The sequence below is a fragment of the Cimex lectularius genome, unplaced genomic scaffold (genome assembly GCF_000648675.2).
Source record: "Cimex lectularius strain Harlan isolate CLEC.00 unplaced genomic scaffold, Clec_2.1 scaffold6, whole genome shotgun sequence".
Lineage (NCBI taxonomy): Eukaryota > Metazoa > Arthropoda > Insecta > Hemiptera > Cimicidae > Cimex > Cimex lectularius.
In genome coordinates this window covers 2,455,894-2,469,223 of record NW_019392677.1, presented here as the reverse complement: position 1 = coordinate 2,469,223, position 13,330 = coordinate 2,455,894, and the positions used below count along the sequence as shown (strand labels likewise).

General features: G+C 37.7%; 1 protein-coding gene across 11 annotated transcripts in view; it reads left to right on the top strand.

Moving 5' to 3' along the window:
- The window catches only part of LOC106673761 (potassium channel subfamily T member 2), a 454,961-nt gene that overhangs the window by 15,652 nt on the left and 425,979 nt on the right, over positions 1–13,330 (top strand). For all 11 annotated transcript variants that reach the window (XM_024225474.1, XM_024225475.1, XM_024225484.1 and 8 more), the window contains one exon: positions 12,494–12,846. In XM_024225474.1, coding sequence (XP_024081242.1) covers positions 12,599–12,846 — 248 coding nt within the window. In that variant the 5' untranslated portion in view covers positions 12,494–12,598. Of the gene's footprint in view, positions 1–12,493; positions 12,847–13,330 lie in introns of those variants that run through there.

Sequence of the window (13,330 nt, the reverse complement as noted above, 5' to 3'; positions counted from 1 at the left end):
GCAGTCCTTCCTCTCGGATCCTAGGTTAAATGAAGATTCGGCACCGATACCCACCACGCCAATCAAGATGAAGTTCCACGTGAAAGTATCCTAAGTCCAATCATCACTTCTACACCGCTGTACTTACACATCCAAGCACACAACTCTTACCCTACACCCGTATAACCTAACACATATTATCTCATTCTGCAGTCCTTCCTCTCGAATCGTAGGTTAAATGAAGATTCGGCACCGATACCCACCACGCCAATCAAGATGAAGTTCCACGTGAAAGTATCCTAAGCCCAATCATCACTTCTACACCGCTGTACTTACACATCCAAGCACACAACTTTTACCCTACACCCGTATAACCTCACACATATTATCTCATTCTGCAGTCCTTCCTCTCGAATCATAGGTTAAATGAAGATTCGGCACCGTATACCCACCACGCCAATGAAGATGAAGTTCCACGTGAAAGTATCCTAAGTCCAATCATCACTTCTACACCGCTGGTCTTACACATCCAAGCACACAACTCTTACCCTACTTGTGTAAGCCTTTACGCTCAAACGTCAAACCTGCCCACTAGTGCAAATAAAGAACAATGAAATACGACCGCCCTACCTTGCGCTTTACTTAGATAGAATACTTACATGGAACACTCATTAGATTAAAACGACAGGAAACATAACAAAAAATATAGACTGCTCAGACACCTAATGGGATGGGCCCAGAAACCTTATTCAACGTCAAGCGTACATAACAAACTAACCTCTTACAAACTCATATAACATATTTGGATTTACGGAGTTGAACGGTGGTGTTGAGCCAAATCCTCTAACATCCAATGAATTCAATTTCAAAGCACAGTTATTCTCATTGTTCCCTTCTACGTCACTCATTCCTGAAAGATCTAATCGGAACACGCTTCCTCAATTTCCACTCTCAACTATCCCTTCACCCTACCCAACTACCCCAAACTCTTTCTTTAACTTCCCTTATTGCCCTCCACGCCGATAGCCATGTTACCTCCCCCCATTGGCTGGATCTTTTCCCGATTGCCTCCTGTCCTGACAGATCTGTCAGATTGGTGTATAACTAAAGTATTTGCTCAATATATATTTGTTTTAAACAAAAGGTTCAAAATATTTTTATATAGGGTGTTCAATTTTTTGTGAGCTTTTTTTTATGTTGCCCTTTGTTAAGTTTACGTACGTTATATAAGTCCTAAAAAATTTAACTTTTGCCAAACCTGTCAATTTTTACGGATTTTTTCTCTCTTTTATAATGTGGTTTCAATGTGTTTTTCATAAATTGTAATGTTTTTCTAACAAATCGTATCATATGTACACTTTAATTTACTTCACTTTGTTTCATTTTATATATTTTATCTTTTAATGTTGGGAATATTTATTTTATTTTTTAATTAGTCATAAAAACATAAATCTTTTCGTTTTATATTTTTAATACGGTAAATACTTTTCACGCTACATTGATATCAAAAGGTAAATAACGACCCCCCATATTTATAACCTTTGAAACCAGGGGATTCTATTTAGCTCAAATAACAGGTTTGAACGTAAATAACGATTTTTAACTGTTTTAATAAAAAGAAGTACTTATGAATTTATAAAAAATTGTAGCTTTGACGAGGGGCCTGGCTCGAAATGCATAGCGACTGGCATAAAAAATCAAACATTATTATGTTTCAGATTAATTAAGTAAAATTAATCGAATTATATTAAAATACAAATCCTTAAATTTTGTTGAAAAATTAATACAATTTATATTCCTGTCATACCATTTTTTTTGTTCTGTGCTTTTTATTCCTTTCTCGCCGTTTGTTGTTCGTCTTAACCCTATGTTTTTTCATAAAATTACATTAATGATTATATATATATATAAAGTGGAAGGTTTATGGGCCGACAAACAGCTGAGGTCATCGCCGGCCCTTCGCGTGTATTCCTTCTCTTTCTTGTCTTTCTCGCGTATTTTGTAATGAACTGCAGCCATTTGGGCATCTCGATCTGGTTACTGACTCTCTGCTTTCGCTTGTATATAACGTCGTTATTTTAAAAAGCTAGCCTCTTGTTAGTACCTCAGGTTGTCAATATAAGAATAGATAAACAATATTCAATACATAACATATATATCGCCACAAACATAGAAGTCTGGTCACATTCACTCCCCCGGAGTACTCGATATTCCTTGGGGCGGGGTTGAACCCACTCCATTCTTGCTAATAACTTACTTTTGCTCCCGACACATCACACACTCACCCCAGAGTACTCGATATTCCTCAGGGCGGAGTAATTAACCCCTTCCTTTCACGCTAATAAATTACATTCATCCTAATATATTAACATAAACACCACACAAACACGACACACATAAACTATATACATTTGAAAATCCCTATAGCCCTGAGGTACTGGTACAGCGATTTGTGCCCGCTGCGTGCCCCAAGACTACGCACAGGTCCGATGATATTCCAAAATATTGCCTATAAACGTCGAGCCTTCTACAATTGAAAAGGTGCTCGACTGTTACTCTATCTTTGCATAATGGGCACTTTTGCGGTCGCTTTCCTGCTAGAAGGTGCCCGTGTGTAATTCTTGTGTGACCTATGCGTAGTCTTGTCAGTATGACCTTTTCCCTTTTTGACCCATTTTATCTTTCTTAACCTGCCACAGTTTGTCAGGGTTATTTCTATTTTTCCGAGCCCAGCGGTTTTTCCGTTCTTCTTTTATCGTATTTGAAATTAATAACTTGAGGTCCGCTGGGTGTATTGGTTGGGAAGCCTCGTGAGGTCCTCTGGCTGCTTCTTTGGCCGCCCTGTCTGCTGCTTCGTTCCCGGCTATCCCTATGTGGTCGGGAACCCATATTAATACGACCTTCTTCCCAACTGTGTCGATCCCTTTTAATTGTTGTTTTATTTTGTTTACTAATGGGTCCACGGAGCTTCTTCTCCTGAGCTTCTGGACCGCACTGAGCGAGTCGGTATATACTGCAAATGATTCGTGACGCTGACTTTTTATTATGCTCAGTGCGAGGGATATGGCATTTAGTTCCACCGTGTACACGCTCGCGGTGGGAGGAAGTGACAATTTTTTTGTTTCTCCCTCCGTGTACGCGGCACACCCCACGCCCTCTGCCATTTTTGACCCATCTGTGAAGACGGATCTGGCATCTCTATATTCGTTTTTCAGGGCTTCAAAAATTCCTTTATATACATAGTGGGGTGTCTCGTTCTTTTTTAATTTTGCCAAATCCCACCGTACGATGAAGGCAGGGAGTAACCAGGGGGGTGTTTGAGGTAGTTTTACTGCCTCCACTTGGTTCAAGTCTACTCCCCGCGCCTGTAATGTTTCCTTGGCTCTTAATGCCAGCGGCCTCGTACGGGTCCTCCAGAGAGAGTATCTTTCGCTGGAGTTAGGGTCAAAAAGGGTCTTATGTAAGAAATGGTTCGACTTTGCCCATTTGCTCGCATAATATTTCAACGTTAATTCTTCTCTTTCTTGGGAAGAAGGGGGGAGAACCCCTGCCTCTACACATATGCTATCGAGCGGGCTTGTCCTGAACGCGCCTTTCACTAGTCTTAGGCCTTGCATATATCCTGTCTTATTTTTTGAGGCGCGTTCTTCTTGCCGAACCGTAGGCCATACAACCGTAAAATAATTTCTGGCACAGCAGGTTTTAAAAAGGGTCATCAATACCTCTCTTTCTGCTTCCCACTTAAAGTTCGAGAGGTATCTCAGGAGGTTGATGACCCGCTTGGACTGGACTTCGATGTTCACGATATGTGGTTGCCATCTTTGCTTCTCGTCGAAGATCTTACCGAGAAACCTTGAGCGGTCCGCATACCCGAGCGCTTCGTTCCCCATCCGGAGCTGAGGGGGATTATGTTCCCTCCTCAGTCTACAGAAGTGGACCGCCCTCGTCTTTTCTGCCGAAAAGGAGAAACCTATATTCACGGCATTGGCAACCATTAATGATTATAAATATGAATTATTATTTAATATTTTCGAATTTCGTCTAATTCTTTTATCAATTTTCTTGGATAGTTATTGATATATTGTACCTCATTAACATATATTAATTATGTGAATTTTTTATTTAACACTTAGAAGTTTGTCAATTTCTATCCCTTTAACCATTCCACCAGAAAATAATATATTTAACGATTCTTAGAGGCCTGTTATTTCATAATTTGTTGAAAAATAATTATTACGCATTTAAAAATTGAAGCTGTGCCAAACATTTCATTTCAAATCAGCTTAGTTGTTATGTTCGTATATCGTTTTATTATTATTTGTTTTATATTATTATTTATCATTCGTGTCTGTATGAATTTATCTTTTTTCCCTTTTGTTCTACGGTCCCAGGTCATTCGTATTTGGTACACGTCAGTCCCCATTTAATGTAAATGCGACCAATTTGTCTTATTCTTTCTAAAATAGGCTATTCTTACGTCTCCTAATCCAACCTTGTTCTCGGCTCAGGTTTATCATATTTTTGCCCAATTTAAGCATGTTTCCTTCAAATGCTGATTTTTTGTAAAGCGTCACACTGTCAAGACGTACGCTTGTATCGATTTGTTACTTAATAAAAGCACCCCAACGGTGACGTACTCTCTGGCAGATGTCTTCTTTCGGCCCCTTTTTTTGCATAAATGATGGCATAGACAGAATTGTTTTCACATTTTTTCCTGCGTAAAAGTAAAGTGCTACAATATTTACCTAATATATAGCCCAAGCAATTTTTCAACATTTTTTTCTAGATAAATATAAATTTTGAAAATTTAGCATCAAAACGTCTTTTATGGTTGAAAAGATATACAGTAGTGAAAAAAATCATGAAAATATTGCACTATATGTTAAATGTATTTTTTTAATATAAACCCATGTACCTTTTCTAAGACGTTCGTTTGTAAAATAAGAATTTATTTAAAAAAAAGAGTTTGTTTAAAAACTAGAAAATTTGCCTCTGATATCTCGTCCTGATGTGTGTCATTCTTAAAAAATTCTACCATCTCAGTCAAAAAAATTCCAAACTAATTGATTTTCAAAATTTGTTGCAAATGTTTGTTTTAATTTTTTAATAGATTTATTTCCAAGATCAATATACTAAAAGTTTATTCTTGTAAAAATAATTTTTTTCTTCAAATCTATTTAGGCTATAGAATTTTCTTTACAAATGTCTTTGAAACGTTTTAATCTCATTTTAGTTCAGTTAGTCTTTACTACTTGATAGTCAGTAGTTTTTCTATAGTCTCAAAACAAATATACTTTCCTAGAATGACCCTTTCTTGCCCAACGTTGCCTCAGAGCAACACCAAGGGTAGCAAATTGGCTAATGGTTAATCCCATGAATTTAGAGCGGGTAGAATATTTTTCTTTCGATGTTTCATCCTGTATTTTTTGGCGCCAATATAAAATCATCATCATGGAATGTTCTACTTCAACATGTTTTTTCACCCCACCATTGTAACTTGTACCGATAGTTATATTTGCGAAAAATAAAATTCTTAACATTCACATAAATGCTTTCAGATCAATGCAAATTTTAGTAATTTTCTCTTGGTTTTTATCAGTGATGTGGTCAAAGAAAAGTATTTTTTTAATTCACTAGTTTTCGTGGTCCGCTTGACCAATTAATATCTTTCAATTAGTTAAGGTTTTTAGTTGAGATAAAAAAGCCAGTGTCACGGGCAGGATTCGAACCCAGGATCTTCGGCCAAATACGCCGCTGCTCTACCACTTGAGCTATCGTGACCTCGATCCACTCGGACACTATCTTCCCATCTCAAAACCCACTTTTTTTTTTAAATTTTCATTTAACAAATGAAATGGACGCGGAGAGCTTTAGTGAAGGTATACTTCATTTTTACTCATTAAATTCACTAGTTTTCGTGGTCCGCTTGACCAATTAATATCTTTTAATTAATTAAGGTTTATAGTTGAGATAATCGGTGAGAATCAAATAGATTACATGACATTTGAAAAATGGCAAAAAGGAGGGAAAATTAAAAAACAAAGGATCGAGGTCACGATAGCTCAAGTGGTAGAGCAGCGGCGTATTTGGCCGAAGATCCTGGGTTCGAATCCCGCTCGTGACACTGATTTTTTTATCTCAACTAAAAACCTTAATTAATTGAAAGTATTTCTAATTTTAAATCTTCGCCTAGCTTTCCGAACTTTATTGTACTTTCTTCAGAGCTCCACAAAAGGATACATTACACATTTTAATTTTGGCCAATTTAACATCAAATATATATGCAATATTTATACAATACACATTTTTGTACGTACTGATTTTTACTCAGAAGTATATAAACTTAAATTCTTTTATTTTCATGTTAACACTGAAAACCATTTCACTTTTTTCTTCACCTTTTCAACTATGAAATGTCTAGACTGGGTTTATATAATATCGCAGATAATAAAAATAAAAACAACCATAACTAGTGTGAGGTTTTTCTCAGGTACTGTTTATAATATTATCTTGTACATGGAGAGAGTTTTTTTACAAATTTTTCCTCTCCTTTGCATTCATAGATCATTCTAAATTATTAGTTCTCTCTTTTTAACGTACTAATTTAACTATCTTTTTAGATAACATAAATTACAATCCAAATAAATAGTTAATAAATAAATTGTACTAAAAACAATTAAGTCGTCATGTAAATTTAATAAATTAAATAATCATATGTATTTATATACATTTTACTAAAACAATTATGTCATCATGTAAATAAAATAAAGTAAAAAACATATATTTATATACATTTTAATAAAAAATATTAAGTCATCATGTATGGCCATCGTTTAAAACCGTAACTTAGTTCATGGTAAGCAGCCAGCTCTCTATCTTTAAACTCACAGGATTTCTTACAAACCTTTGAGCAGAATTGCTAAATTTGTCTTGCATACAACATTAGGTCTTAAAGGGTTAACGGTCAACTCCATCTATACTATCGTAAAAAAAATTAAACCCAAAACTAAAGTTTCTTTCACAATTGTGTAAAAAAAAATACAGAAAAAATAATAGAGCCAATGAGGAATTTCGACAAGATTTCACAAATATGGCTTATCAATTTTAATTTCATAATTAAAAAAATAATAATAAAATTTAAACATCGGAAAATTTGCACAATACCCGAATCTCACTGTATTATATAAATCACTTCAGGTTGCAAGTAAAACACTGTTCCGACAAATGTATGCCTTTTCCATATGTTGATAGGCACAACATGCACCAAAATATGAATACTCTTTTTTGTAGACATTTTCACCACACTCTGATATGTACCAATGTTGCTAATGTGTGGTGATTAGTGACCGTTAATTGATATTTATTTAAAACTCGTGAGATGAAGATGATCTCAATAAAGATCGAAACGTTGGCACGATAAAGAAAATGTTTTTCTGAAAACTACATCACACCAGACCGCATCATCTCACGATTTCTAAATTAAAAAACAAAAACCAAAAAAACGTTGCTAATGTTTAAGAGCATAACTGCCGTTTTTAATGTGATGTATATTATCAATTCATTCTTCTAGAAATTCTACCAGGTTGGACCTCCTACCAATCTTTTTCGGAGAATTTTGTTAACAACACAATTTATTTTCAAGCGCGGTTCGATTTCTGATAACAAAACCCATACTCTTTCGCTTAGCATCGTTCAGTCATTTTTTTCTCGTTAATATTTGATCCAATCCATTTCGACCAAATCCGCTTCTCTGGGCTACTCAAAAGCCACCACTCAATAGGTTATTCAAACCCATCAATTCCGAAGTTCTAATCCAAACACAGTATCCTCACAGTGCTTGTTAAATAAATATTATATTACTTTTTCAAAGTTCTTTATTGCTAAACTGATTCCCAATTCCCATCAACAGAATTCAACAGTTTGGCAACAGCTTTGGCCCACATCACAGAGTTAATATATACTTTTAAAAAAATCTATAAAATCAATAAGTATGTTTATTCTACACAATATACTTGTTCAAACTATGTTAAAGATTTCTTTTTATTTTAAAGTACACAAGATATTAAGGGGAAAATATTTCTATCCTTAATTTGTAAGGCTATTGAGACTTATAGATCATACTACTAATGTGTAGAGATTAGTGACCGTTAATCAATAGTTATTCAGATATCGTGAGATGCGGTCGGGTGTGATGTAGGTTTCAGAAAAACATTTTCTTTATCTTGCCAACGTTTCGATCTTTTATTGAGATCATCTTCAGGGCTCAAAGTGTTTGTCTTCTGTGTAATTGTGCCATCCTTGCGTGTCGTGGGCACTCTCGATCGAAACGTTGGCAAGATGAAGAAAATGTTTTTCTGAAACTACATCACACCCGACCGCATCTCACGATATCTGAATAACCATACTACTAACGTTGCACTACACCTTAATATTGTTGTATGCTTGTTTAAATTAAATATTACCAACAGAAGGACAACATTGTTGTTTTATCGTTGTGTTTCATTCACAATAAACTACTTGAAAACTCCATTGTAAACAAATAAACGTCATCCTAGAACCATCTAATATAATTCCCGACAATCACATGCGTTGGAGGCGCCACCATTCCACTGTTCAACAGTGACATCGCGTTATCGACATAATTCCGTCCTCCCTTAGAAGAAAGAATGCTGCTCTGGAGTCTTTCTCCATGTCAGACAAGCTTTCGATCGAGTCTGGCACCTGGGCCTGCTTTGCAAACTCGAGGTCATCCTTCCCTCTAAACACTATTTCATCCTTAATCATACCTGGCCGGCGTACGTTCCCAAATTATCGGTCGTCCTTAAAAGGACAATGATGACCTTTAGCATCCGTACCTGGCACGTGGCCTTACCGGACGTTTTGATTCTCAAGATGCGAGATGACGCACCTCTGGTCGCGACTGGATGGGTGTTGTGTTCCCGAGTACTCATCGTCAACAAGACAAGAGGATCTTTAGCGTCCGCACCTGGCCTTTTGGCCTTATCGGACGTTTTGATTCTGAAGATGAGAGCTGACTCATCTCCGCATTCGACGGAATAATGTTACCGCCGAAGCATTGGTGTAGAGGCGCCCCAGCGCCTTAGGGCCGAGACAACCTCGCTCTCCGCTTGTCCACTCCGAATGGTCGGGCCCGCATTGTACATCGGGCCGTATGCCGCACGCGAAGGGCTAACTGGCCGAAATACATCACCCTGTCCCCCCCTCGCGTACTCTCTAGATAGAGAAGACCACTCTATCTCACTGGGTGTTACCGCCGAAAGCGTTGGTGTAGAAACCCTCACTCCTCGCTTGCCCATTCCGAGTGGTAGTTCGTATCCCGCGAGGCCAGGGATGATAACGAAGGTCATACGCACAGGCTTAGGTGGATGGCCATTACCTGGCCGACAGGTACTTTGGAATATGGGTCGGACCATCACACTCTCTTTAGTACAGAATGGTCGTCAATCAGGATAGTGCCCACGGCCAGCCGTACAAAAAGCTGTCCCATCTCGACACACTATCCTAATATACGCTGATACTGCCATTGTATCGTCTAACTCTAACCCCCCCATAGCTCACCGAACCCTCAAAAAACCCCTATATTCCATCGAACAACGTTCAAAACAAAGCGAATCAAATTGAACACCGCAAAGTACCAAACATAATCTCACCCCATTCCCGCCGCAAACATCATCTGCTATCTAAGGCAGTATCTAGACAAACAACTCAACTGGAATCCCCAAATACGTCTCAAAAGGACTGAACCAAGAGACCGATTACTTAAAACACTTCTAGACAAAAACTCTCCCTTGACAACAAAATACTGATGTACACTATGTCACTGAATCTCAAATCATTAGATCCATCGTCAACGCCCACGTTCTACTTTTCTAACCACACCATCCATAACCTCAATGTTTCTTTTTTAAATGAATTTGTAAAATTCAGCTACAAAAAATTCTCCCGATCTCTTCCCAGCATTATCCTCGACGTCAAAAACGGCAGTGAAACCTTGACCTGCTCTCAGAGAGTGCATTAAGTGGTGATATCTAATTTTGTAGTGCTATGACTTGATAGCTTCTCCTCTCGATGTCTTTTGCTAAATATCGGTTAAATTTATTGAGCTTCGCTAACTAAAGAAAATGTTGTTTAGTAAAATCATGTTCTAAAATAATTAATTTAAATTAGGCTAATTTATATACCAGTTTGTGCTACGTTTCAATATAAATTGTAAATTGCTCGATTGTTCCAAATAGAGATTCCGTTCCATCGTAAAACGCGAACATTAATTAAATTTTACTGCTGTTCGGCGCGACAATTACGGAAAAAGTCGAACATAATACTGACAAACTATGAATTATCCTTAGTCAATATGGAAAACAACGGTCCCACGTTATAGGTCAATTGGTTCGGATTAGATCGCCTTGTGGAAAAAACGCATCCAGCCAGGTGGCTTTTGCCTTTGGAGTTCAATCGAGGGAAGATTGATCAGATCGTAGGGAAAAAAAAACAATTATAAAGTTTGAAATAAAAGCAATGTGATAATATCAGCATATAAAAAACATCGGATAAAGATTTATTAAACGTATGAAAGTTTTTTAAAATTGTCAAATTCGGTAAAAAATAGAAATGATTTATTATTTCAATTTTCCAATGACAGAAGATATCGTAAACAACCGTCATGTATAAAATATAATCGGGGGAAGAATATAAATCAAAAATGTTTTCATAACATGAAGATGTCGATATCCGATCCTTATGATTTGATATGATCTTCTAACGCGCGTGGACTTGATTCAATATAAAGAAAATACAGTATAAAGAAAATGTCAAGGAAACATTAGATGGAAATAATGACTTGGCAAATTCACTGGAACATCATTATTCCATGCATTATTAAATTTATGCCGGTTAAATGTGAATTGCATAGCGGTATAAAGGGATAAATTATTCTAACTTTCGCCAGATATTAATTTTAGCCATGAATGGCTAACTGAATTTCTACTCACCACATAAGCACAAATTAATATGTTGTGAATATTTCAAATATGTATCCATGTAAGTATGTTTAAACCAAATGTGTGCGATAACTGTGACTTTAGAGGAGTAACCACTTCCTTTCCTCACAACGCCATTCTAATTAATTATTTCGAAGTTTTAAAACATTTAATTGCTTTTGTACCCTCATAACTTTTGAAATCACTCTCAATTATAATGAGATTTTGCCTTTTCTGCTAGAAGTAGATTTGATTATTGCTGAAGAAGTAATTTTGCCTTCGCACACATTGACATCAAGATTTTCATTAAATCTGTCACTTTCATTATTACATTCCGCCAAAGAGGTCAGGACATAACATAAAGAAGGTAGTAACGAAATATGGGAGAAAGTGAAAGCAGCGCCATGTTGTGTAGCAAACAATAGCCATGCTGTGATATTAAAAGACAGATCAATGATCGTTTTAAGTTTGAGAATAATTCTTAATTAGGGTACCGAACGTGCGGACGAGGCGGCGAAAGCCGGGAAGTCCCACCCACCGGATCGGACCATTGCGATCAGGCCCCCTGACACTAAACGCAGTAAAAAATATGATAAAAGAAAGATGGCAGCGTCAGTGGGCGGGGTCGTCGAGAGGCTCTTGCAAATCAAGAGCACGACCGGTAGATGGCCCTCAGAGAACCTCAGCAGGAGACGAGGGATCGTCCTCACCCGACTGAGGATTAGCCAAATGCGGTTGACACACGGGAACCTGCTTTTGGGCCAAAGCCCGCGCAGGTGCCCCTTATGCAGAGAAAGGTTGCTCGATGTGTACCGCATAATAGAGGCGTGTCATGCCTTGGCTCCATACAGAGAGCGTGTAGGCATGCCGCCGGATCTAAGAAGAGTCCTGGAACAAGGTAGCGAGATTCAGGGACCCCTGTTCCGCTTATTAGGGCAATTTTTTTATTGTATATAGCCTTCAAAATATATGTTTTGTGTTTCTTTGTTTTGTATGAGTGAATGTATTTATTAGAGTGAATGGGGAGTGGCTGATAGTGGACTAGCGTCCCCATCGCTCCTCTGCCTACGTGACTTGGGTCAATATTTATAAAAGTACCCCATCGACCACAATTACATAATTTTCTTATTGTATGCAGGTCGATGGAGGAATATTCATTATATAAATAGAATGAATGAAATGTATATAGGTGGGAATGAGTATTGAATGTGTGTTGCAATATTCCGCATGCGCTCGGGGCTGAAATGACCAAGCTAAGCTGTCGGATGCTCATATTTTAAAAAAATCTTGTAATTAAGCTATACTTCTAACATTTTCTTTTTGAATATTTAGTTTTTTCAAACTAGTTTTATTATTCATCTTTCTATCTCGCTCAAGTATATTCGGAACGACGATATGTTCTGTTATGTTGAGTAAAACGTACGATAAATCACAGCAGATTTTTGAGCCTTTTCGCAAAAAGAAAACCCCATTTTTTGTTACAAGCACTAACTCAGTCTTTGTTTATATGTGGATAGTGGAATGAGGAAGATTGGCCCGGGCTCGGATGAGACGCGACTCGCCTGGTTTGTGCCGTTTGGTGATATTGTTGCTATTGTGTCAAGTGAGATACAGTGCCGGAAATGAGCGACCTGCGGGATTATAAACATCCCTGGTGCGTCATGTACGACCTGGTGGAAAGCGAGGCCGCTTCCGGAGAACTGCTCCTGGCCAGCCCGGACTCACAGCCAACTCCGAAATGCCCCAGGGTCAACTTTCCACCGGGGATGGAATCCAGAAGGCCTTCGAGGGTCTTCACCCTATCCAGAAGATGCCGCTCTCTCAGCGCATGGTCAGATATCAGCCGTTCTTCCTGCAGACTAGATGACAGGTAAGGGATTTTATTATCGTAATTCATAAAACATTATTAGTTGAAGTCGTGAGGAGCGGTCAAGAAGGAGGTAGTTTAGAAAATCACCTTTTTTATTTTTTTGCCGACTTTTCGATCTTTATTCGGGTCATCTTCACGGCCTGGGTAAATTACGAAACATATGTTGATTGAAAAATATACAATTTTAGATGTGTACCAGGAATTTCATACTCCCATAAAGTGTGGTGCTATTCTAGTGGTGTCATATTGGATTTGTGTGAAAGTGTTGTGAAATGTGAGTTTGTATTCTGATGTTTTAAATCTGGGAAATTTTCTTTGATCATAGGCGGTGTTATTTAGCTCAAAGGAAGTCGAGAATGGCAATTTTCTGTCCTTTTGACCAATTAATTAAGGTTTTTAGTTGAGATAAAAAGTCAGTGTCACGAGCGAGATTCGAACCCACGACCTTCGGCAAGATACGCCGCTGTTCTACCACTTGAGATAG